Source organism: Abrus precatorius, unplaced genomic scaffold (assembly GCF_003935025.1).
Source record: "Abrus precatorius isolate BTA unplaced genomic scaffold, Abrus_2018 Scaffold3, whole genome shotgun sequence".
Classification (NCBI taxonomy): domain Eukaryota; kingdom Viridiplantae; phylum Streptophyta; class Magnoliopsida; order Fabales; family Fabaceae; genus Abrus; species Abrus precatorius.
Genome location: NW_020874373.1, coordinates 14,340,536 through 14,366,374, shown reverse-complemented (window position 1 = coordinate 14,366,374; position 25,839 = coordinate 14,340,536). Strand labels below are relative to the sequence as shown.

The following is a 25,839-nucleotide window of genomic DNA, read 5'->3' as shown; positions in this document are numbered from 1 at the left end:
CGAAAGCTTGAGAGACCAGACTCTCGAATATCTTGGGAGGAAGCCTTTGTACTTAAGCCGTTTTGCTCAATTTCCTATGTAATTTTTAATTCCATATCAGTTCAATTGAATATCATTTAGTCTTTATTCTCACACCAGTTGGTGTCCATCAACTGGTATCAAAGCAACAAGTTCCTGGAGATCATTCATGATGTCGACGCACAGCATGGAGGCAAGATTGGAGGCATTGGAGAGGGGGTTCGAAGGCTTGCTAGCGATGCGTGAAACAAAAGAGAAGAGCACTGAACAATTAAATGAAGTGCAAGCCTCAGTGCAAGAAATTTGTGCGAGACAGGAGGAAGAGAACAGCAATGGAAGCCAGACAATTCCTTAGGGCGGAACACAGGTAAGCCATAATGGCGGAAGATACAAGGTGGATAGGTAGAGAAAATTAGAGATACCTATTTTTGATGGAGAGGATGCGTACAACTGAACAACCAGAGTTGAGAGATATTTTGATTTAAAAGGGATGTCGAGAGAAGAAAAATTACAGGCGGTTATGGTGGCGATGCGATGGAAGGAAAAGCACTAACTTGGTATCAATAGTGGGAGTTCTCGACGCACCAACCAACTTAGGTGGATTTTAGGGCAGCGGTTATTAGGCGTTTCCACCCAAGTTGAAAATCCTTTTGAATTGTTGCTGAGTCTCAAACAAACAGGTTCAATAGAAGAACACAGAGAGAAGTTTGAACTCTACGCTGCTCAGTTGAAGAGTGCAGAACCAGTGTACTTGAAGGGCATATTTTTTAATGGCCTCACGGAAGTAATTAAAGCTCCATCCAACAGAAAGCTTGGCTGAATTAATGGCATTTTTGTGTAGATTACAGGGCTCTTAACAAGCTTACTATACTAGATAAGTTCCCTATTCCTATCATTGATGAATTGCTGGATGAATTGGGAGGAGCGGTGATTTTTTCTAAGTTGGATTTACGATCCAGTTACCATCATATCAAAATGCAGGAAGATGACATCCATAAAACGGCTTTCCGGACTCATGAAGGGCATTATGAGTTTGTTGTCATGCCTTTCGGACTCACCAATGCCCCTTCCACATTTCAATCTCTTATGAACGAGGTGCTAAAGCCGTATTTGAGGAAATTTGTACTCATTTTCTTTGATGATATCCTGGTTTACAGTAAGAGTGAGGAGGAACATCAAAGGCATTTAGGGGCTGTTTTGGCGCTGTTGAAGGAGAACCAATTATTTGCTAATAAGAAAAAATGTACTTTTAACCAATTATTTACGAGAGGGTTTTGTTGAAAACATCAGAAAACATAGGGAAAGCGACAAATATTATTTAGTTTTAACTCTACGGTATAGAATAAATAAGAAAATGATCATATAAAAGTTTTTTAAATTTAAAACGGATCAGTACACCTGGTCTGCGAATATATTCTAATTATCAACGAATCCCTAAAATTTTAGGAGGCATGGGGATTGTAATTCTTTCAACTTCTAGAGGTATAATAATAGATCGAGAGGCTCAATTAGAAAAAATAGGCGGAGAAATTTTATGTTATATATGGTAATCTTTCTGAAATACGAATTTTTTTACTTAGGGCATATCATTTCAATAGAGGGGGGTAGCAGCAGACCCACAAAGAATTGAGGCTATGCTGGACTGGCCAATACCTAAGGATATTAAAGCTTTGAGGGGATTTTTGGGATTGACAGGGTACTATAGAAGGTTTGTTAGAGACTATGGTAAGATAGTCAGACCTTTGACCCAACTGTTGAAGAAGGATAAATTTCAGTGGAATGATGAAGCACAAGCTGCCCTGAAAAAATTAAAAAACCTGGTGGCCGAATTACCTATACTGACTGTCCCCGATTTCTCCAAAATGTTTACTATAGAAACTGATGCATCAAACACAGGGCTAGGGGCGGTTCTAATGCAGGTGGGCAGGCCTGTGGCTTTCCTCAGCCAGACTCTATCTAATAGGGCACAATCTAAATGGCAATTGTGATGGCTGTACAAAAATGGAGGCACTACTTGTTGGGAAGACACTTCATAATTCTTCATAATTCTGACTGATCAGAAGAGCCTCAAATTTCTGACCGAACAACGACTAATGAGCGAGGAATATTTTAGATGGACCTCTAAACTCGGTTTGGATTTTGAGATATGTTATAGACCAGGAAATGGAACGTGTGGAAAAGTTATGAGTGCTGGAATCACTAAAGTGTAACAACATTTAATTGGAAAGAAGGGTAACGTGAAAGCTTGTCCCAAGTGTCCAGAAGAAGTTAGAAAAGAGATTGAAACATATCAAAAGAAAAAAAGAGTCAAAATAATTTTGAGATGCCAAACGTGAGAAGTTTAGAAGGTATAAACTATGATGAAAGTGAGGATGAAGAGGATAGCCAAACCCATAGAGTTGCCATTGGAAATCAGAAAGGGCCAATGGACTTGTTTTGTAGAAAGCCCAAAAGTGTCATTGAAAAAAGAAAAAAGAAAAAATTGAGACAAACAAATATAAGAGAATGATGTGACAAAGAAGCCAAGGCAAGGGTCCATCAATACATAGCTCGATTTTGGTATCAAGCTGGCATTTCCTTTAACCTAGTTAAACTAAAGAACTTTCAAGAAATGCTCACAGCTGCTAGTACCTTTGGTCCAAATTTACCAGCTCTAAGTTATCATGATATTCGAGTTCCACTTCTTAAGAAAGGGCTAGAATATACTGATTCTTTGATGAAAAATCATAAGGAGCAATGGAGCAAACATGGTTGTTCTATCATGTCAAATGCATGGACGGATCAAAAGCAAAGATGTTTAATTAATTTCTTGGTCAATTCTCCTATTGGGACTATGTTTATGAGGTCCATTGATGAATCTAATTTTGTGAAGACTGGTGAAAAATTATTTGAGATGCTTGATGCTCTTGTAGAGGAGATTGGAGAAGATAAAGTTGTGCAAGTGATAACGGATAATGGGAGCAATTATATCTTGGCTGGTAAGATGTTGGAAGCAAAAAGATAACATCTTTATTGGACTCCTTGTGCAACTCATTGCATAGATCTGATGCTTGAAGATATTGGAAAGTTTTCCTTGATAAAGAAGACAATTCAAAAGGGAATATCTGTTATTGGTTTTATCTACAGTCATTTAAGTACCTTGAGTTTGTTGAGAAAATTTTCAAACAAGAGAGAATTGGTGAGGCATGCAGTTACTAAATTTGCAACTTCTTTTCTATCATTAGAAAGGCTTCATTAAGAAAAGGCAAATCTTAGATAGATGTTTACTTCTGAGGAGTGGTGTAAAAACAAATTGTCAAAGGAAGTTAAAGGGAAGCAAGCAAAAAAAATTCTATTAAATCCTATATTTTGGAATAATGTGGTATATACTTTGAAAATCATGGCTCCTCTTATTCGGGTGTTGCGTTTGGTTGATGAGAAAAGAAGACCAGCCATGAAATATATTTATGAAGCAATGGAGAAAGGTAAAGAAGCTATTCTGAAATCATTCAAAAATAATGAAAACAAATACAAAGATGGGTTTGAAATCATTGATAATAGATGAACTTGTCAGCTTTATTGTCCATTACATGCAGCTGGTCACATTTTAAACCCGGAGTTCTTTTATGACAATCCTCAAATAGAATTTGACTTGAAAGTTACAAATGGGTTGTATGATTGTATCAAGAGGTTAGTGCCAAGTTGCGATGTGCAACAAAGCATACTACTTGAATTACCAATTTATAAGAGTAGCGGTGGTCTGTTTGGGTCAGACTTTGCAAAATCACAAAGAAAAAGTATTGCTCCTGGTAATTCACCAAAGTCTTTAACATTTTAATTTTAAGGATATAATTCATCTTCTCAAATATAATTTATCTTTCATTTTATAGCTCAATGGTGGAGAATGTATGGACATTCAACTTCACATTTGTAGCAACTAGCTTTCAAAATTTTGAGCTTGACATGTAGTGAATCTGAATGTGAACGCAACTAAAGTGTTTTTAAGCAAGTAATATCTCATCTCTCAAGCCTATTACTTTCTTCTAGAAATTAGAAAGAAACTAATTAATATTATTTTAATTAAATTCACGTTGCAAATTTATTCAAAGAAGAGAAATAAGTTTGATCACAAAAAATTACATGACTTAGTTTATGTGAAATATAATCAACAACTCAAAGAACGTTACAATCTTAAAGATGTAATTAATCCAATTACACTTAATGACATTGATGAGTGTAATGAGTGATTGGTTGGAAAAATAAATGATGATGATCATGATGAAGATGTTGGAAATGACTTAGTTTTTTATAGTGATAACACTTTAAATTGGGCAACTATTTATGAAGTTTCTGGAATTGGAGAGCCTACAACATATATTAGGCATCATTCTAAGAAAAGAAAGAGTTCATCAAGTCGTATCACTATCAAAGCTGCAAAAGTTTCCAGAATCAAGGCATGTTCAACGGCAAAAAGGAAAAGAGAAAATGGTTCTTGAAGATGATGATGAAGAATTAGTAGATGAAGAGAAGTCGGAAGAAACAGAAGATGAATTAGAAATTAATCTTCCACAATCTGAGGGAGAAAAGGAGGAGGGATATGCCTTGGTGGATGAGAAAGAGGATGATTATGTTGGAGTTGAAGAAGAATAAATTGATAATCTTTATTTTTATTATTAACTTGACATTTGATACTTGCAAATTTTGTATTAAATTATACTTTGGATTGTAGGTTAAGCTACATATATTTTGAGTTACCTATAATATTTTTTTATATATTTTATTATATCCACCATAAATCTACAATAACCTACCATGACAGCTGCTATAACTTTATGGCAGTTTTTTTGGTTTCTACCATCCGCCATTGATAACATTGCATTTTAGTAGTGGTTGATAGATTGACTAAATACGCTCATTTCATTGCACTTAGCCATCCCTTTACTGCCGAAGAGGTTGCCGAAATTTTTATCACAGAGATAGTTAAATTGCATGGCTTCCCCTCTTCTATTGTATAAGATCATGACAAAATATTCCTAAGCCACTTCTGGTCAGAATTATTCAAGTTGGCCGACACTAAACTCAAGTTTAGCTCTGCATACCACCCACAAACAGATGGCCAAACTGAGGTGGTCAACCGGTGCTTAGAGATTTATCTGAGGTGCCTCACCGGAACTAAACCTAAGCAATGGCCTAGGTGGTGAGTTGGGCTGAGTTCTGGTTTAACACCAACTACAACAGCTCTCTGGAATTGACTCCTTTCAAAGCATTGTGTGGCCGCGACCCACCCCATCTTCTGAAAGGAGTCACTATTTCGTCAACTATGGAAAAGGTGAACGTGATGACTTATGACAGGGACCAAATGTTACATGATCTCAAAGAAAATTTGATCAAAGCCTAGAATCAAATGAATAAGTATGCTGACCAATCTAGGCGCCCAACATCCTTAGCTATTGGCGATTGGGTTTATCTCAAGTTATAGCCGTACAGGCTACGATCATTGGCTCGGAAGAGAAATGAGAAGTTGTCTACGTTTCTATGGTCCTTTTCAGATCACCAAACAGATTGGAGCAGTTGCTTTTCAGTTAGCCCTTCCACCAGAGAGAGTAAAATCCACCCCGTGTTCCATGTTTCGTTACTCAAGAAGGCCCTCTCCCCCTCAGCAAATCCTCAACCTTTACCACCTATGTTGTCTAAAGAGTTGGAATAGCAGGTAACACCATAGTAGTCAATCTCGGATAGCGGTGCGGAGTGGCCGACCCAAAAAACGCTATAGCGGATAGCGGGATAGCCGCTATTTTGAAGTTCTAAGTATTATGCCTAATATAAAAATAATATCCAAAACAGAGAGAAATAAAAACCAGATAAGAAAATAGAGAATTGGTCAGTCACTAGCAAATGTGCAGGTTCATCGGATGTTTTATCAGAGATGATGATGACTGAAAATGCCTGGATCACATTGGAAACTTCACCGGAGTTGAAGAAGACAATCAGAGATGAAGACGACCAGAACACGTCTAAGTTATGTCAGAAGCTTTGCCGGAGACGAAGAAGATAACCGGTGGACGACTCTGTCACGTCATAAGCCTTGCCTGAGAAGAAGAAGGACACCGGAAGCAAGAGAATGTCGCAGAGAATGAAGATGGGGAAGAAAGAAGGAGAAGAACAAACCAGAAAACTGCGAGACAAAAATGAAGATTAGGGCTCGTGAGTCGTGAGTCATGAGGAAGAAGATATAAAAAATGTAAAAGGGGGCGAAATCCCAAGATTACCCCCATTTAAAGATGTCTAACGTTAAGAAAGCAAAGGCAAAGTCGGGTTTTGGCAAGGGATGGAATAGCAGCCGCTATGGCTGCGATTCTCCCGCGATTTGGCCACTATTCGCAGCGCGATGGCCGCTCCACTGAAACACAACGCTATAAGCTCCCCATAGCGGTGTGACCTGCCGCTCCTCCTCGACAGTGGCCGCTATTGACTACTATGGGTAACACCAGGTGCTGTGAAAGCAGTGCATAACACTACTCACAGGACTGCCGAAGTGCTTATTCAGTGGACTGACCTACTAGAGTTTGAAGCCACTTCAGAACCAGTGGAAACCATCATGCAGCAATTTCCTTCTTTTCACCTTGAGGACAAGGTGACTCTTTTGGGGGGGAGTATTGTTAGGCCCCTTATAAGTAAATATTATAAGAAGAGAGCCAAGACTTAGGTTTTTTAATAGGATTGAATTATCTTCGCAGTTATTAATTATTTTAGCAGTTGCTATTTTAATTAGTGGGGACAAGCGTAACTGCCTGAGGCAGTTACGAGTAGAATAAAAATAGGAGAAGAGGTAGGAAGGAGGGCAGGCAACTTTTGAGTGGTTTCGGAAAGGGAGAGACCAGGCTCTCAAACATCTTGGGAGGAAGCCTTTGTACTTAATCCGTTTTGCTCAATATGTCTTTGACACTCTGTTAATGCATATTCAAGAAGTATGGAAACCATTTTTCATAAAACGAAGTAAACCTCAATATGTCTTTGACACACTTCAATCCTTGACCATTGACATTCCAATACATTTAAGTGATGCACTATCAAATAACTCTTCTGTGAAACTATTCCTTATTAATCATAATAAATGAGTTGGAAGACCATGATCATTGGGAGTTGGGACTGTTGCTACTTCTCAAAATGGAGATCACAACACTTTAGTAGCTTCGAACCAACAGCGAGCACCCAGTAACTTTCACTCCCTCTCTTCCATATTTAAGCCAGTAGCCTCGTTGTAACTTAATTAAAATAATTATTTATTATATTTTGTGAATTTTTTATATAAATTTATATATGAATCTTAAACGTATCATATCATATGTTTTTAGAGAAAAGAAGTATCGTATATGAATCATATCCAATACTAATATTGTATTTGTGTATCAAGATAAAACATATTTCCTTTGTTTGAACTTTTAAGATCAAGAAGGTTCGGCAAATATGAATATTAGAAGCCCAGCTCTAATATACCACAAGGATATACATTTCAAATTACTTAACTAAGCACAGTCCCATTCAACCACATAAGAATAAAACATAGGCAATTCAGTTGGTACGTGGTTAACTGAAGTAATATAGGGCTAATTTTTTAGTAGCTAACGCAAAACCAAATTCAGTTATCTAAATCTTAAAACAAGAGTTCCTATCAATAACACCAAGAATGAGGATTGCATTCAAGATACACCAATAGAATTCTTCTCCTAGTCTTATTGAATTTCAAAATACCATAGTATCCCTAGATTTTAGAATGATCTAGATTTACTAAATCAAAATTTTGGTCTTATATCCAACCAAAAGAAAACTTCATCAAGCTAGAAATGTAATAGCTTGCAGGAGAATCAAGAATCCTCACATAAAAGACAGGAGCATTCACCAAAATTAGCTATTCAAGCAAATCCTTTTCCTTCCCTAAAAATTAAAAAAAAAAAGTGTTCAAGCCCACCAGAAAGAAAAAGACCCTCCCACTGAGTATGAGGAGGAAATTATCTCAGGCTAAAAATGCTGGCATTCCCACTACAACCAAATCCACAGCACTCAATCATGCTAAAAGAGCACAACTACAAAGTGGCACCTTATTTTTATTTCTACTCTTAAATTTCTACAACAAGCAAAATAAGGTATCCAAGTTAGGCAGATAAATCCAACATTTTGCAAACAACCTAAACAAAAGAAGAATACAGAGGAAATGGTGGATGGGTAATTCTCCTTAAAAAAGAGGAAACAAAAAAGTATGTATCGAGGAACAAAGGAAATCAGCAAAGTAAATCAACCCAATCCCTAAGGGACACCCCATGAGCTTTACACTATGTGGAAACCATATGCCTAATCTTATCCCAAACAATCAAAACAACTTAACAACAGCCAAGCCACCTCATTGTGTAAAAGAGATAGCTAAGGCTGCATAACATAAATGGCAGTGAGAAGAGGGAATCAACACATGTTCCAGATTTAGGGCAGGGGTGCCAAAAAAATAGAGGAGAAAGTCAAGAAACCAAGAGCAAATTAGAGGACAAGACATCAACCTTGAATGAGTCATGACTTGTGATAATAACAAATAAAAAGGTTTCACCTTTTTTGTCAAAGGGAATGATAATAGACTATGTTACCCTTCACATAAAATGATGAAAAGATATCCAATCAGGCTCTATTAGTGGATAAAAGGACTTCACCAAGTGCATAAGTGCACAGAAAACTAAGAAAGCAAACATCAGTCACCACCATGAACAAAAGGAAACAAAATATTTGGATTTTGTTTCCCTTGAATCTTTTTATTTTGAAGACTTGAGACAAAAGCACAGAAAATAATTAGGGTAAAATCTGAGTATTCTCATTGTCATTCAGCAGTCCTTATAATTACATTTGTACAGACTGAATCCCTTGATTATAGGGATTGAATGAGTAATTACAGCTGACCCCTAATTACCTTATTTACATAATCAATCAGATTTATATATAAAAGGAAAGAAGGTAACTATATTAATAATGGAATTAAAGAGATTCTCAACATGAAGTATATACAAGACTTTTAGTAAAATATCTTTCACTGAATATTCTCTATTATTTATTTTTATTTTAAAAGGAGATAAGGGATCCCCCTTGGGAAAAGCATAACAACAAAACAGTGTGGAAGTGGCATGAAGCAGGCTTGTCAATGCAATTAAGCTCTCCAGTCTCTCAACTCTTGGAAACATTTCACTTTTTTCCAGATTGGAAACTAGAATGCAAGTGTACACTAGAATTGGTTTGTTCATGAGCAAAAGTTATTCTCGAAGCAAATTGCCAATGTAAGTCAGAACTCAAATTGTGGAAATCCCAGATGGGTGTCCAGGATCAAATTTCTTGTAAATCCAAAGTTAATAACTAGAAAAGCAAACCTCATGATCCTTTGCCTTTCCTTCTCGCTTAAAAAAACCACCACTGAAACAAAGGTAATTGAAGTATTAAACACCAAAGAAAAAAAGAAAATCTTACTTCATGCAGATGCAACAAGTAAAATAGCACCAGGAAATGGAAATGTGCAATAGTCATACCTAGTGCGACCAGCTGCTGAAAAACGCTCTTGATAATTAACAGAAAGAGGGAAAAAATCAGATGGTTCACTGGGAACATCATCCAAGCAAACAGTTGTGTAAACAATCTGCAATAAGAAAACCAACTGGATGAATTTTTCAAAAAATAAAATAAAAGCTGAGTTCTTGAAGCATAAGTTAATGGAAGTTTTCATCCTAATGACAAAATTTTTCTTCAATAAACAAAAGGATGGTAAGTGCCATTGAATTTGTGGCATGTTTCAACGCATCATCATAAGAATTCCTTTCCAATTTCCATACTCTCCATTGCATTATGGAAAACAACATATTAATTTATTCAATGTTCTAATCCTGACTAAACATTTCATAGTCAAATGCTAGTGTATGGGCCTTAACACTCACTAGACAATCTCTATATAGCATCAAGAAAATATCATTTTACAGCCAAAAAAATAGTACATTATTTACTTGAGCAAGCTAATAAATGATAGTCAAATGTACATTACTTTATTTTACAAAAATGGAAAAAACAATATTTTGAAGCCACAAAATGACAAATTTTCTTGGAGTGCTTTTTTTGCAAAAAAGGAATATTTTTGGAGTGTATGATTCATAGCCAGCATTGAGAAATAAATTTTCTTTTTTAACACAATTTTGATCTATATGACAATGTCCACAATCATGGAAAACCTAATCAACAGAAGAAATATGGGAACTTACAGTCTCTCCGTCCGTAACTGTAACAGAGCCACTTGCTTGTCTTCCTATATGACCAGTCTCAACCAAAATCTGTAGAACGTCACAAATCCTTATACGTAAATCAAACTAGTACTGAATGTGATTCTTTTACTCCATAAATCTATTTTAGCAAACTGCAACAACCCACCCCAGGTACAACAGTAATGTAAAAATAACATATTATGAAGATTTCCCATTTGGAACAAAAAAAATCTCTTATCAAGGGCGTAAAGTCTTGCAAATAAATGGAAACAAACTTTACTCCAGCAATAGAAAGATAAAAAATTATTAAACCATTCCATTTCTGCATGTATTTAGCTAGAAAATGATGCCTTGGAATTTTTTTTGTGAGACACATTAACATAGGCAGAAAATGAAAATCTTGATTATCAATTTGGTCATATTACTCATATTTACATTTGACTTTCTCATAAATATATATAGGTATCCCGGTGACTATCACAACCATTTAACAAAATGGGCTATGTATTTAGGCAACATAATATCAAACCCAAGGCTTAGACTCCTTCTCAAGGTTAGAACAAGAAATACACCATGATCCATCCTAAATCTTTCACTGTCAACCATATATATGGCTCATGATACTTACAATCAAGTCTAAACAAGATTACAAGGTCAATAGACCATTTAAAAGGAAAGATACACCCCATCTTAATTATTAACTGTCAACTGTCAACAGTCAACTATCAACTATCTTGCCAATCTTTCAAACATCCAGTTACAAGAGGGCAAGCATAAGTACTCCTAGAATCCTTCACGTACATTGAATTTGAAAGAACCTTTCGTGACAGTAGATTAGTGAAAGAAGATTTCAATTTCATATTTCACAATATTCAGGCACCAACTTCGTGCATGCACACCCACATGAGGGGGATTGCTAACCTCCCCCCAGTTATTGGAGATTAGCAACCTCTTCCACATTTTCATCCATTCATATATTTTATACAAAACTTAATTCAGTCCTTTATTAACCGAACTATAAATATATCTACAATTTAAAATCCACGTAGCGAGCATCACTATTCTATGAAAAAACTTTTCAACTTAACGAAATGTCACAAAATCAACTTTATCCATCGGTTAACTCAACCTTGTAGAAGAAAAAGAAAAAAACAAAATCCATTCTGTCAAATGCATTTGAATTGAATTCACACCTCCAACACACACAGCCCAATTCCCAAACAAGCCACAAACACTTCTACACAAAGCAGAAACAAAATGCTTCAATCCAACAAAATTAACAATAACATGATTAAACTACCTACATGTCTATCACCAACAGGAATCTTCACGGAATAAGGTTGCAGCGGAATGTGCGGGCCAGCAGCGTCGCCGACGACGGACTCCGAAACCTCCGATGAATCGGTGGAAACTCTAACGCGGAAGCGGTGACGGTTCTTGCCGGAAAATAGAGAAGGGAAGCTGCATTTGCGAGAAGCGGCGAAGCGAGAGGAAGGAGGGAAGAGGAAAGGGTTGGAGAGGAGGAAGTGAGCGGGTTGGGAATGGCGGTGCAGTGTGGCGAGGCCATGGAGGGAGCTGCTAGGACATACTAGCATCTTCTTCTTCTTCTTTCGCTCTTAGGGTTTTCAAATTTGAAGGAAGCCGTTGAGTGTGAGTGAGTAGTGAGTGGTGAGTGGTGAATGGGGAGTGAGTATGGGACACAGGTGAAGGGGAGAGAAGGTGAAGGAAGTGCCGTTATCCGCTTCTGCTCTTTGGTTCAGACGCGCGCTGAGCTCATGGTAACTCATTTGGGCTTTGTAATTCGGTTTTAGGGACTTCAGCCCATTTTTGTTTTAGAGTTGTCATTTCTCGTTATATTATTTATTTAATATACATTTTATTATATTTAAAGTTGAAGTAATAAATTCAACAGTTGTAAAGAAATGATTTTGAAAATACTTGTTTAATTTCTCATAATAATTATAATAATATTTTTTATTTCATTCTATTTCTGAATTTAAATTATTTAGACAATATTGAAAAAAATTTAACTATTTTTTTAATTATTTTATAGATGTAGAAGTAAAACAAAAATTTCCAATAATTAAGTCATTTCAACAAATTAAATACAATAGAACGTCCATGTTAAATTTATCCACCCAAATTCATTGCGTAATGATTTCCTGTTTTTTTCAAATACTAAAATGATTAACTTTAAATATATCAAAGGTTAAAATAATTATACTTTTGAAGTTTATAATAAAGTTCTAATATAATTATAAAAATATTAACTTGCTCTCATCCTCATTCTCCCTCTCCTACTTTACATTATTATGGATGCTCAAATGTCATTTTTTTTTCATCAGTAAGAACTGGCATGTAACCCAAGTTGTTGGAAAATAAGCTATATAAATTAGACGAATGAAATCATTTATTCATTAAAAAATGAACTACATAAAACTCAAGGAGTAACGATATAAACTCCAATTACATAAAGAGTTACCATGAGTGCTTGCATAATTTAATTAAAATCAAACTTCAAAATTAAAAATAAATTATTTCAAATGAATATATATTAAAAAAATTTGAGTAAGATTTACAACTACACATATATACACTCATCTATTTTTTAAAGGAATACTTTAGCAAATTATAATTACTTTTTAAAATAAACTAAAAATATAAGTTGTTAGACTCTAATATAAAAAAATAGTATATATTAGCCCTCATAATTGCTAGCAAACACTCATTTATTTTTTCAGAAGAATGTTAAATAAGTTAAAACTTTAATTTTCTTAAAGTATACTTAAAATATGACTTGTTAAAATAATTTTTTTTTAAATTAAATGTACATTAATAAATATTTCTTTAAATATATATGAGTTGGTATATAATTACAGGCCTAATAAATGTCAAAATAAGAAAATTTGAGAATTATCAAGCATGTATAAATAATAAATATATATATATACTCATGTTATGCAAGTTTTTATAAATGATATACAAAGTTTAATTTTTGAAACATAAACATGTTACTTATGTGTGAACAATTATTGAGAGCTGACACTATTTCACAAAATAGTGGTACCAAATGATAGTATAGTTATGGGAAAAAAAAAACAATAGGGTTTATGCACATAAACACTTTTAAGTGAGAGAAGATAAAGAGTTTCTTGAACGCATTCTTCAAAAAAGTCCAAGGAAATGGATCTTTAAGAGGATGTGTAGCAATTCTTTGCTTGTGTAGGTCTAAGAAACCAAACCAAATGAGGCAGAAATTTTGATTGAGTAGATCACTGATTAGAGGGAACCAAAAATGAGAAGAAGAATTAAAAAAAAATATGAGAGAATTAGAGAGGTGATTACACATGAATGGCACCACCCTAAAGAAGTAGGAATAAGTCAATTTGCCTCGCCACATGAAATAATTTCATGATAAAAGAAGAGAATCCTAAAAAATTATAGAGAGGATTTCTAAAAAACTCAAACTCACAACATATATGAAAACTAAACAAATGAATTTTAATCTGAATTTCACAAGGGGCTTAACCTATATATAGGTAAGCTAACTCTAGATCTAAATACATTTCTAATAGTCCGTGAACAAAAAGTAATAAGAGGATAAAAATTGGGTTGAATACATGCCCTAAACACATGGCCCAATACAAGCCCAAAAAAATACAAGAGACTTTACCCTAAATCCCAATGGGCTACCCAGGCCCATGATTAAAATACAAGACCCAAAAATCCTACTCTAAACATGAATAATGTAAGTAAAAAATATATACATGTATAATCTTACAGTCTCCATATGATGGACCTTTAAATGTGTCACAAGAGTGGATAATGTCAGTTGGGCCTTCTTGGCCCTAGCCTTAGTTATAGGCCTATGGAAAGCCTCCAACTCCATTGCCTCTGCTAGGTGCTCAGGCTGGATCACATCATAAGATTTTTTATATGTTAATTGTGTAAGGTAAGAAAAATGAGTAGCATATGTGAGACTTGTAGTTTTCTTGCTCCTCGTTTATGTTATCTTGTTTTTATCATTTGATGTTAGTCACTGAGCATGAGTTGTATAGCGTGAGTTTAATATTCATGGAATGTTTTAGACATGCAAGTTGTGTGATGGACAAAAATATTGCAATAGATAAGACTTCTTAGGTATATATAACTTGAATTATTTGTTGATCGCACTTAGTTTTGTGTGATGTGACAAAAATATTGAAAATGTATAAAACTTCTTAATATGGATAATCTGGATTGTTCTTTGATCATAATTATATTAACTTTAGAAATCTTATAGTCCAATGTCAATAGTATCGTCTAAAAATATAAATTATTGAACATGTAGAATTGTATATTTTAAACTTATAAAAAATCATAACAAATGACAAATGATAGATTTTGGGGATAAAGTAATGTTAAGAAAATTTTATATTTTTGTTTCACAAGCATAATATTAAATATTATGGTAAAAAATGCAACCTTTAAAATAAAATTAGAAAAGAAAAATTCAATACCTATCTACACATTCTTAACAACAAAAAATGCAATTTTATAATTAACTTACTTGTTTTTTTATTTTATTTTTCTCAATGCTTAGGTTGTATTTTCATTTTGCTTCAATCTTAGAGCACCAATCCATTCTTTGTTGAAGTAATTTTTTTTTCCTCTCAAATAAAGCAAAGCAAAAAAGCATAGTATAGTACTGTAAAAGCACTTTATACCAATATATTATTGAATCTTCAAGCATAACTCAACTTTAGAAAGCCAAGGATTAAAGAAAAATTTGATGACTAAAAAAATTAAAATTGAAAGTCTCATTTTTACTAAAAGTTAATATTTTTGTCTCATCGAAGACAAACATGCTACCAATTTTTTTCTTTCTTTCTAGTGCAACATATGATGAGTTAATATAATTAAATTAAATTAAATTAAAAATATTTTAGAAAAATAATTTTTAGGAGAAAAGGAAAAAATGAAAGACTTATTTAGTGATAATCTTTATTTAAGAGTTTAACGTGAAAGAGATGAGTTTTATAAACCCTCCATATCATATATATATATATATATATATATATATATAATATAATATTTTTTTTATTTGAAAGATTTTTCATTAACCCTCATTTTCCTTTCTGCACTCTTTAAACCAATTTTTTTTCTTTTCCTTCCAAAATATCAAACAAAGTTTTAAATACTCGTTATTTTGAACATAAAAGTAAGTTAACATGAAATTGATACACATTCTAAAAGGGTTTAGATTTTCTAATTAAAAATAAATATTATTGATAGATAAATTTTAAACAAAGATTAATGTATTTTTTTCAAATTCAAATAACAAAAGAAAATGACTAAAAATATCATTGAATTACGAAATAACATTTTAAAACTTCATAAAAATACTATCTTTATATTTTATTACAGGACAACAATGTTAGTTTTTAAGAATTGTGATGGTATAAAAAATAAAAATTAGTTTTATATCATATATTGAAATTTTATATTCATAAATTTGCTTTCTTATAAATAATTTTATAAATTTAAGGATATTAATAAATTAAAGATTTTCAAGATATAAAATATAAATATATTGAGACAAAAAAGAGAAAATTAGTAATGTTTTATATATTTTAAAAATAAATTAATAAAAAAAAGTTAAAATGAGATGTTGACTAATAATTTTAAGGTCTATTTATTTTTAAATTAGACATAATTAATTTAAATATATTTTTAAACTATTAAATATAGTTAAAATATGTATTTAGATTAATTTTAACTATATTTATTATATTAAAATATGTACACAATGAGAAAAACTGATTTTGGTTACAAGTATTTAGTAACTCCTAAAAATATTATATAAAAGTATTTTTCTTATTTTTTAAGGAAAAAAAGATAAATATAATGATTGATAAGAAGGAGAAAGAGGCAAAATAAAAGTTGAAATAAGAGGAAATTTTGTGTGTGAAAAAGTAATTGAAGTTGAAATCAAATTTGGTTTAGCATTTGAGGAATGTGGGTCAGCACTACTACTAAGCGCAGCAAGGAAGTGTAGGTTGGAGAGTGATGATGATGGACTTCACCTACGACACCACCAAGCACCGCTCTATTGGTAAACCTTCCCTCGCCTCTCTTCTTTTTCTATTTTCATTCTTAACTTTCATCCAACATTTTCTTTCTCTTTGGCCGCCGATAAATAAATAAATGCCTGTGGGACCCCAAAAAGTCAAATTCAAAGGTCAGAACCCAAAATAGCTTTAAACTTTCCGCTTTGGAACTGAGCATTTGGGTTGTGCCAATGTCTCCTTGTTTGTGTTGTTTGTTGTGCCTGATTTTTTATTTCATGAAACTGAATAGATAATTTTAAGTGTGATCATGAGTATGAGGTTTACAGTGTAGTAAATAATTAAATGATAAAATAGTTTTGTTTAGTACAATGTAAAGTGTGATCATGTATGAGGTTTACAGTGGCCGACAGTACTTGTGTGTTGCCTAGGTTATTGGTGACATATAGTTGACCCTTTTGGTCAGCCCTTTGAATTTTCTACATTATTCCTGGAAAGGGAAACGATATCTCCTTTTTTAAATATTTTAATGGAGGAATAATTTATTAAAGGATCTGTGGCTGTTGGTAGTGTTGTTTATTGAAAAATGGACCCATTAATCGCTTTGTAGCGGGGATTACTGCCTTTTTCTATTGTGCCCCATTTGACTCTTTCAATGATTTCTATTATGTTGGTCCTTTAATATCTGATATCATAATAAGATATTGTACTTGACCCAATTTAGAATTGTGCACGTAATTGAATGCCATTGATTTTGTACAATGTACATGGCTGCTCATATTATGTATTACTGTTGCCTCTTTTTTTCTTTTTGTGTGTAATTACTGCTGCTTCTTTTGATTTTCTCAATGTAAGTAAAGGTATGCATTATGTGAATTTATATCACGTAGATCATTGTGTGTTGATGGAATATAAGTTGATGATTGATCTTTTAATTGCATTGATTACAGAACCTCATGGGATAAGGGATGTAATGGACTTGCAGCATCATATTCACTGTTTGGAAACTGAGGCTTACAGTTCTATTTTGAAGGCTTTCATTGCTCAATCTGATCTTCTGACATGGGTAAATATGTATTCTAAACGTGTTCTCTGTGATCAAGTTGGTCTCCTTGTTGCGTATACTCTTGCAAATTGTCACAAATTGTGTAAAGTGTCCTCTAAAATTTGTTTGTGGCTGCAGGGCAAAGAGGGGCTTATGACTGAGCTGCGCAAGGAACTAAATGTGACAGATGTTGAACATGGAGAAATCCTGGCAAAAATAAATTCAGATGAGTTAATTAAAAAAATAAGGTATTTGTTTTATTGTTCATATTCCGATGCACTATTATTTTCATTGTTATGGCGATGTAGAATCTTTACTACTTTTGACATTTAATGATGCAGGAAGCAGAGGAAATTAGCATCTCATGCTCAGGATTATACTAAGGCTAGTGCTTCTGCTTCAGTGAGAAATTCAATAAGACTGAAAACTCCATCCTCTGCTTCATTTTATCCTCAGAAGAAAATATCACGGAGCCAAGCTTCTCTACTTGCTATTCCTATTCCTTCTTCGATGCCCGTGAGTAAAATCAAGCCCAATACATATGTTAAAATTGTTTATATTGGAATGTCTGTGTTTAGAGTCTCTCTGATATAGATTCTGGACAGTCCTGAATGAATGCCAGATTAATGCCCTAAACAGAATGCAAACAATTATGGAGTTTGAGAATTGACTACGGGTCTAAAAATAAAAGTGAAAAACTGTGACTTGTGCTTTGCAAAATCAATTCTCAAACTTCCTAATACAACATATTTACTTAAATATCCTTATTTTGAATTCACAATTATTTAGTGTAAAACACCTTCTTGGTAATTTGCTATTTGAAAAGAAATTTTGCCTAGCAATAATATCCAAGATGTTTTACCTTTCTAAGATCAATTCTTATACAGTCAATTTGACTCTATTCATTTGTCTTCTAGCACATATTAAATGATTTGATCCCTTGACCCTTCTGTGGTGATTTTTATGCAAGTCTTTTGTTTTTTCCAAGACCTCACACGTTCTTTGAATGGAGCTACTTTTCTTCTTGCTAAATCCCTTTGGAACTCCAGAGCTCCCTCTAAGGTCAAGTCTTTTATTTGGACTGTATATTATACTTTATAGAATCAGTGCTGATGACATGTAGACTGGAAAAAGCTTGTTCCCCTGATTTATGTGTAATTTGTGGTGTTTACTCAGACTCAGTTAAGTCAGTTCCATACCTGTTCTTACACTATTCTGCCTCTGTTTCTTTATGGTATTCCTTATTTGCCATTTTTAATAAATTGAATCTTGTGTATGTCCTAGGTATTTGGACCAATTATTGATGATTAGATTTCCTGGCTTTGCTAGATGTAAAGAGGCAAAAATGGCAATGTTTCCTCAATGCTACATTTTAGTGCAGTTGCTTTAAGCATAATTCGCATTTTTTGGGTTTCTACAGTATAATACTTGACCTAAGGATAAAGATTAGGCTTTTGTCTTCTATTTGGTGTAAGGCATAGGGCTTTTCTATGTCGTTTTCCTAGCAGATATATTGAGGCGTTGCACAACTTTGCTCCATTAATTTTTCCCTTCTTTTTTTAGGTGTTTTCTGTTTGATCTTGGGTTAAGGAAGATTCCATGTCCTTCATTCTGTTTGTAATTTTTTCTCCTTGTTTTAATGATTTTTTTTTAATAAAAAGCCTATGCTTCCACAATCAATTTTAAAATTTATTTTGTACAAAATCATATCTTCAAAATCAGAATCACTTGTTTCAATGACTGATTACCATACCTTTGACCAAGTAAGAGATTTCTAATAAATTTCATACATTGTTAACTTCAACAAATTTCATTAGTATTTAGAGTTTAACCACTTTCTTGGTAGCATAGCCATGCCTGCTAATTGTTTTTCCTGCAAAAGAGATGCTTGAAGAATCATCCTCAAAATTTAGAGGGACTTATAAAAATAACTAAGGTTACGTTGGAGTGTATGGTTTAGATAATTAGCTGGATATTTGTTTTATGTGTTTATGAATGTTTTTGCAAACAAAGTGTATGTTACTATGTTTAACAAGGCAATAAAAGTAATGTTCCTCATATTAGAACAGCATGTTTTGGTAGTTTTTTCTTTTTTTCTTGGATTGGCATTTCTCAGGATCATTACCAGCCAGGTATAGTATGTGGACAGTTGATAACATGCTTTCATTTGATATCTATGATCAGTCAAAATTACAATATAAAAACAGTTGAACTTGAGGCTCATTAATTGTGATTTTGTCTGTGCAGCCAAAATTTAATGGTGATCCATTGACTGCTGAATTTTCCCATGGGAATGTGGAGCAGTCTACAGAAATGTTCAATTATAATGTTCAGTTACCACCTATTGGGGGAGGAAGAGTGCTGAAAGGAAAATATCAATTAGAGAAGGATTTTCACAGATCTGACTGTGTCAAGTTAAAGAACAGATCTGATTTAATTCAGATTCGTGCAACAGATAGGGTTATCCATGATGTAAGCAAAATCCTTACTTGTATCTATTTTGTATTTGCTTTTTGTTAATTTCATTTTCACTGGCAATTCATAGAACTCATGAATATGAAAAGATTGCGAGAAAATACATTTTGTAATGGATAAAGCCATGTTTAAATGCTGATGATTCTTGTCTATCTTATTAAATCCTCAATATCTTGGTACTTAGTATGTCTGCAGGGGTGGCTCCTCTAATAGCTAATGAATATTACATTACATATATTCGTTTTTACTAAAGTATTACATTACACTTGTAGTTTTCCTTAAAATCTAATCGCTTTTTCTTCTAAAAATTACACTGATGTTTTGTTCCTGTGTTCATAATCCTGGAATGGATAGTAAAATTATGAAATATAACCTTATTAAATGATAAGAGTACAAATGTAAATAGAGGGCCAATTAATGGAACATTATTCCACTGTTTATTTGATGAAATAAATCATGAAATGCATTGGTAAAGCATCTGAGAATTGGCATATTGCCCAATAATGCATTGGTAAATCCATGGATTTCATATTGTAATATCTTGTATAATTTGGACAAGATAAGTTAAAGTGAATCTTTGAGGTTATATCATGATTCATTGTGTGGTTATATTTGAGGTTTTTGTGGCGATATTTGAGGATTTTTGGTGATACATATGCTGTTGGAGCTTCTTTTGATGACTTTTCTTGTGTTCTGATGATAAAATAAAAATTGTCCGACACTTAACCAGACTGAAAAAGAAAGGTTTAAAAAATAGAATGCTGTCCTAGTTGTGCCTCACATGTATTTGTGTATGATACTCCTTGGAAACTGCTAGCCTGATCCTATCATATATTTATTTACATTTATTTTTATTAATGAATAAAATAAGTTTTGTTAAATTATCCTATGAATGGGTTTAGAAATGAAATGTATTTTAAGGTAGGACAGTTATTTTATTGTACTTGGCATGTTATTTTGTTGTCAACCTAGAACAACGAATTTCAAGAATGTGGTGTTTAAGAAGGCTCATTTTTAAATGAAGATTTATAAATTATTTGAAGCTTTCATATTAAATAGCTTTTTTTCATAGACTAAATTATTTATCAATAAATTATGCAAGGTTTCTGGACTGTTCCAAGTATTTGGTTCATGATTTGCTTGCCTACTCAATTTTAATTTTCTTTTTTTGTAGGATCTTTTACGTTTTTTTTTTATACATCATGCATTTAGCAATCAATTAACATATTCTGTAATTTCAGGTTTTCTATGATTCTCATTGCAATGTGATAATTCCTTATTTTTGGCAGGTTGAAAAGATGCTTTTCAGTAGAGAGAAACCTGATCCGGTTGACATTGAGAGAGCTAAACGGACTCTTAGGGTAATTTCTGCCTTTTCCCTCTTTAAACAATTTTGACCTTAAATTATATGAATATATTTAATTTGCTCCAGGAACAAGAAATAGCAATAATTGAAGCACTTGATAAACTGGCTGATGCGTTAGAAAGGGGTAAGGATACTTTCCTGATATTCTTCTCGGCTCCTCTTTAACTTCTTATTGAACATTGGGTTTTCCAGGTGATGCATCCAAACAAATGCAACGGTATGAAGTCTCCAAGAATACTGCTGGAGGACAAGAAACAATGATTCATGCTAATTTCCGTGGACTAACTGGTAATGGTAGGTTGAATGGACTTGGAGATTCATTTTGATCCTTGTAATTAGGGTGATGATTTTGTGGCATAGATATGGAACCTTTCATTCTGATTATAGGGCTATACAACTCAAAAAATGATATTGCTGGATTGGTTCAGTGAGCACTTTACTTGTTTAGGAGGTAGAGCATTTAATTTAAGTTAGTATCTGACTGATGTGTGAAGAACGCTTTAGTGTGACTAGTTTCAACACATGTCGAATTATTATGCTAAAAGTAGCTTAGTTAAGTTGTAAATGCTTGAGTCCAATTGCTTCCCATACTTCAGCTAAGAGTTCAAATTTCTTGTTAGTTGTTACTTGTTAGTGGTTCACAGTCCAAGATTGCGTCAATGGTTTAAAAGCACTTGTTTTGTATATGGATATGGGTGTGTGGGTTGTCTCATTAGTTAGTTATTAGTGGGATATGAGTCACCTTGATCTTCATTTTATAGCTAAATTGTCGCTGACTTTAAGATGGTGTCTATTCCTTAAACGGGTTCTTTGCATAGGTGATGCCTTTTTTTGTTTTTTTCTTGGTAGAGGTAATATTCTGTTCAAGATATTGTTGGGTGTCTTGTTGCTTTGCTTTCATGGCTACAGCATTAGTTGTATTTCTCGTGAGATTGATGCAAGTCTTTCGTATTAGAATTCAATTTAATAGAAGGGGTTCTTAATCGTTGGATAACATTGAGACTTTGTTTGTGCCTTTTAAAGAACGGGCTATATTCTTTAAAATTACGTGGCTCTACTTTTGATATTATGGAGCCGCTTATTTTTTTTCCTTCCAATTACGTATACTGCCAAAGCTTACAGATTTATCCTCAAAAGGATGGTTTCTTTTTTTTTTTTTTAATAATTAGTTACTTTTTTAAAAATAAAGATAATTTTGAAAAAATGTTATCAAGTTACAAGATAAATATTTTAATTTTTTAATAAATAGATTAATTATGAAGTGTGCGTTTAAGAATGTGTCTAAAATAACGTTACTAGTATTTTTATTGCTCAAATCAGTGAAACTTTTATGTCACTTATACGTCAAGCTTCAACATTCACAATGGTGTATGGGCATTAATGTAATTTGAAGAAATAATTGAATATTTTTTATTTAGAAATCGGATATAAATGAGCTAAACAACAATCCAGTCATTCAAGAAAATAAGCTTTTTGACCCAAAAAACAGATATGTCAAAGGCTTCTATGCACAAAGACAAGAATTTAGAACCCATTGCTTTTATACAAATGAAGGTGCCACCTCTTTCAATGTGGGGTTGAAGGCCACAATAAGAGGAACTGCAAGGGACTTATTTGCACTAAGAAAAAATAAAAGGTAAATAAATACAATTTTCTCTTCAAGAGACTGCTATAAGTCGTTACTAACCTTGTTTTTTTGTCATCTTTAGAAAAACAAGCTAGTGTTTTGAGCTGCACCAGCACAAGAAGAAGCATCAATTGGAGCATCTAAATCTATAACAGCAATTTCTAGAAAAACAAAAAAGAACATCTATATAGCATCACAATAGACATCACTACATCCAACAAGTGGGTGTGGCAGGCTAAATGCCTATAATTCACGAAGTTGTGTTTTTCAATTTGGCAAATTACAATTTTTGTTTACTGGAGAGATGTTCAAATCAAGTTGCTCTGTTTTCAAATTTCAAAAATTCACATTTCCCTTTTTTTTTTTTTTTTTAAAGGGATGAACTATTATATTTTAATGTAAATGATAATTTTAATTGTGGCGAGCAATTATTATCAATTCTCGCATAATATTTTCCTCCATTTAACTTTGACAGCTAATTTTAAACTCTATTATTATTTGTAGAAATTTAGAAAATGAAATGAAATTTTAAATACACTTGTTATTGATTTTAAAACTTACCCAAAATTTATATTTAATATTTGAAGTCTAGAAAAAAATTAATGAAGAAAGGTAAGTTTGGGTCAAGGTATTTGAGACCGTAAATAAAAATTCATGAGGGCCTTTTAGTATTTTATAATATATATTATAAAATTATTAAAATTTTTAGATCAACTGGTGTGAAGTTGTTTAAATTAACTAGTACTCTGGACAAAAATATACAATTTAGAAGATTATTTATTTATTTTTGTTTGCTTTTTTAATACAGAATCAACTATTAAATTTGCATAATTAAGTTTAGAAAAAAAGATTCAATTGATAAAATAGTTATTTTTTTTAATGTTACTTTTTTTAAAAAAATTGAAAATATATCACTATATTAGTTAACTAATTTTTTTTATAAGAAACTATATGAATTAACTAGTACTCTGGACAAAAATAGTTTTTTCTTTTTTAATGTTACTTTTTTTCTACCTAAGTGGGGTTGGCCTTACATGCCTTTGTCCTGAGGGTAAAGGGCAATATGTAGGCTTTAACGCAAATTCTACCTAAATTGTTTATTTTTCATGTTAGGTCTTGTTCGGGAAATTGATCAGAATAATATAAATTTAAAAATTATTTATTAATTAATATATTTAAAATGTCTAAATACTCTCAAAATTGTAAACAAATTTTTACTAATCTTATTAGAAATAATAATAGTCATTATGTTAGGTCAAAATATTATAACATTAACTTCATATTTTTTTTCTCTCTTTTTTTAACAAGTTCACACATATTTAAAATAAAAACAGAAAATTAATACAAAACAAACATAGAGTAAATTTGGAATACATCTTGAAAATAAATCATAATATAATACAAAATAAATAGTAGATTTTATAAAATAACGTAGGGGACCACTTATCTTTAAAAATGGTGATGGTGGGACTTGAAAAGCACCACAATCCGATTACTCCCCTGAAAGAAGAAAGTCAAAGTTAAAAAATGGATGAAAGTGAAATATTTTAGTCTCACGAGTTTTCAAATTTTGTGGTAAAAAAACAGAAGGGTGTGACGCCCTTACATAAAGCCTTACAAGTAATCAACCCTTCACTTATTGCTTCCTTGTTGTGTGCTGTCTCACTCTGCCCTTCATGTCTAATTTTGAAACATAGTTCCCTCCACGGTGCTTTTAACATAGAGGTTTTGTTGTATTTGCCTTAAAGATAAGGCAAATATATATATATATATATATATATATATATATATATATATATATATAAATATGGCACCATTTGTGATAAATTTTTTAAAAAAATGTGTTAATATTTAGTTCTTAACTTTTTAAGATATATAGATTTAATTTTTATTGTTAACATTACATTTTAAAAATATTAAAAACTAATTCTATTATCCAACTCATCATTCATTAACAAAACACAGTTTATGATATTGACTAAATTTTTATATTTTAAAAATGTTATGTATTAAATTTTAACAAATTTTTTTAATGACTTATTTTTAAAAGTGTTATTTTTATGAGGATTAAAAATATAATTAAATCTAAAAATAATATATACTAAAATATAGAATTTAACAAAATTATAAAAATATGAGATACAAAGATTGTCAATTTTTAATGCAAGTATAAAGTTTCAGAGATAGAATAGATAAAAGTTATAAAGTATCAATAACAATTTTTTAAAGAAATAAAAGAAATTATAAAAAAAAATCACTGATATTAATTTTTCAAAAGGTTATAATAAAATTTTAAAAACAACAAATCATTAATGATGATTTTTCAAAAAATAATAAAAAATTTAAAACACCAAAATTTGTTGATGACAATTTTTAAAAATTCTTCATATTTTAGTATTTTGTCTAAAATCTTATATTTTAATAATTTTTTCCCGTATAAAAACAAAGAACCCTAATATGGATTCCTGCACTCAACTTTCTACGCAGTTATTAATCTGTTAGAACTTTAAAATGAATAAGGGAAATGAGATTTATAACAATTGAGACTTGGCAATATAATCTTCTAGGGTGAATACACACTTTTCTAAAAGTAATATTTTATTTCTTATAAAAGTGTGGGGTATCACGAAATTTTTCTTTGAGATATAAAGAAGATTAATAATGATAATTCACGCTTTATGAATTAACATCTAATAAGAACACAAGGTAAATTCAGTTTTGTGTTGTCGATATTTTAAAGAAAAAATAGTTTTACAAACACTTTTTCACTTTGATGTATATGTTATGATTATATTATAACCAAATTTTTATCATCATCCATGATAAAATATAAGTCCTATGTATACATAGAGGAATTTTTTAGAAAAAATTATAAAACATAATTATTTGATGGTTACCATTAGAAATAACTACCTAGTAGTTATCTTAGAAGTCTAAGAGATATAAACATTAACTTTCTCTTTTTTATTTATAATTAATATCAAACACCATATTCTAATGATATT

The 25,839-nt window shown here is 32.1% G+C and overlaps 2 protein-coding genes across 5 annotated transcripts in view; one reads left to right on the top strand and one right to left on the bottom strand.

The window, feature by feature from the left end:
• Nucleotides 1-12,080, bottom strand: part of LOC113863455 (probable polyribonucleotide nucleotidyltransferase 1, chloroplastic) — a 45,957-nt gene extending 33,877 nt beyond the window's left edge. For 3 of the 4 annotated variants that reach the window (XM_027497043.1, XM_027497044.1, XM_027497042.1), the window contains exons 1-4: nucleotides 11,579-12,046; nucleotides 10,275-10,343; nucleotides 9,555-9,661; nucleotides 9,399-9,441 (exon numbers count right to left, since the gene is read on the bottom strand). In XM_027497043.1, the coding sequence (XP_027352844.1) occupies nucleotides 9,399-9,441; nucleotides 9,555-9,661; nucleotides 10,275-10,343; nucleotides 11,579-11,869 (510 nt within the window). In that variant the 5' untranslated portion in view covers nucleotides 11,870-12,046. Of the gene's footprint in view, nucleotides 1-9,398; nucleotides 9,442-9,554; nucleotides 9,662-10,274; nucleotides 10,344-11,578 lie in introns of all 4 variants that reach the window. The other variant, XM_027497041.1, reaches the window with a different exon arrangement.
• A 4,157-nt stretch (nucleotides 12,081-16,237) lies between these two features.
• Nucleotides 16,238-21,790, top strand: LOC113863600 (protein EMSY-LIKE 4-like). The gene is made up of 9 exons (XM_027497237.1): nucleotides 16,238-16,368; nucleotides 16,483-16,494; nucleotides 17,272-17,387; nucleotides 17,505-17,614; nucleotides 17,708-17,882; nucleotides 19,614-19,838; nucleotides 21,131-21,202; nucleotides 21,274-21,331; nucleotides 21,400-21,790. The coding sequence occupies exons 1-9, from the start codon at nucleotides 16,323-16,325 to the stop codon at nucleotides 21,531-21,533; spliced, it is 948 nt and encodes a 315-aa protein (XP_027353038.1). The 5' UTR covers nucleotides 16,238-16,322; the 3' UTR covers nucleotides 21,534-21,790.
• Nucleotides 21,791-25,839: the final 4,049 nt, after the last annotated feature.

What these genes read in the sequence shown, in the direction of transcription:
- LOC113863600 (XM_027497237.1), top strand. Translation starts at nt 16,323, where the DNA reads ATGATGATGGACTTCACCTACGACACCACCAAGCACCGCTCTATTG. An exon ending in AATCTGATCTTCTGACATGG is followed by an intron (nt 17,388 to 17,504) that starts GTAAATATGTAT and finishes TTGTGGCTGCAG; the next exon opens with GGCAAAGAGGGGCTTATGAC. An exon ending in CAGATAGGGTTATCCATGAT is followed by an intron (nt 19,839 to 21,130) that starts GTAAGCAAAATC and finishes TATTTTTGGCAG; the next exon opens with GTTGAAAAGATGCTTTTCAG.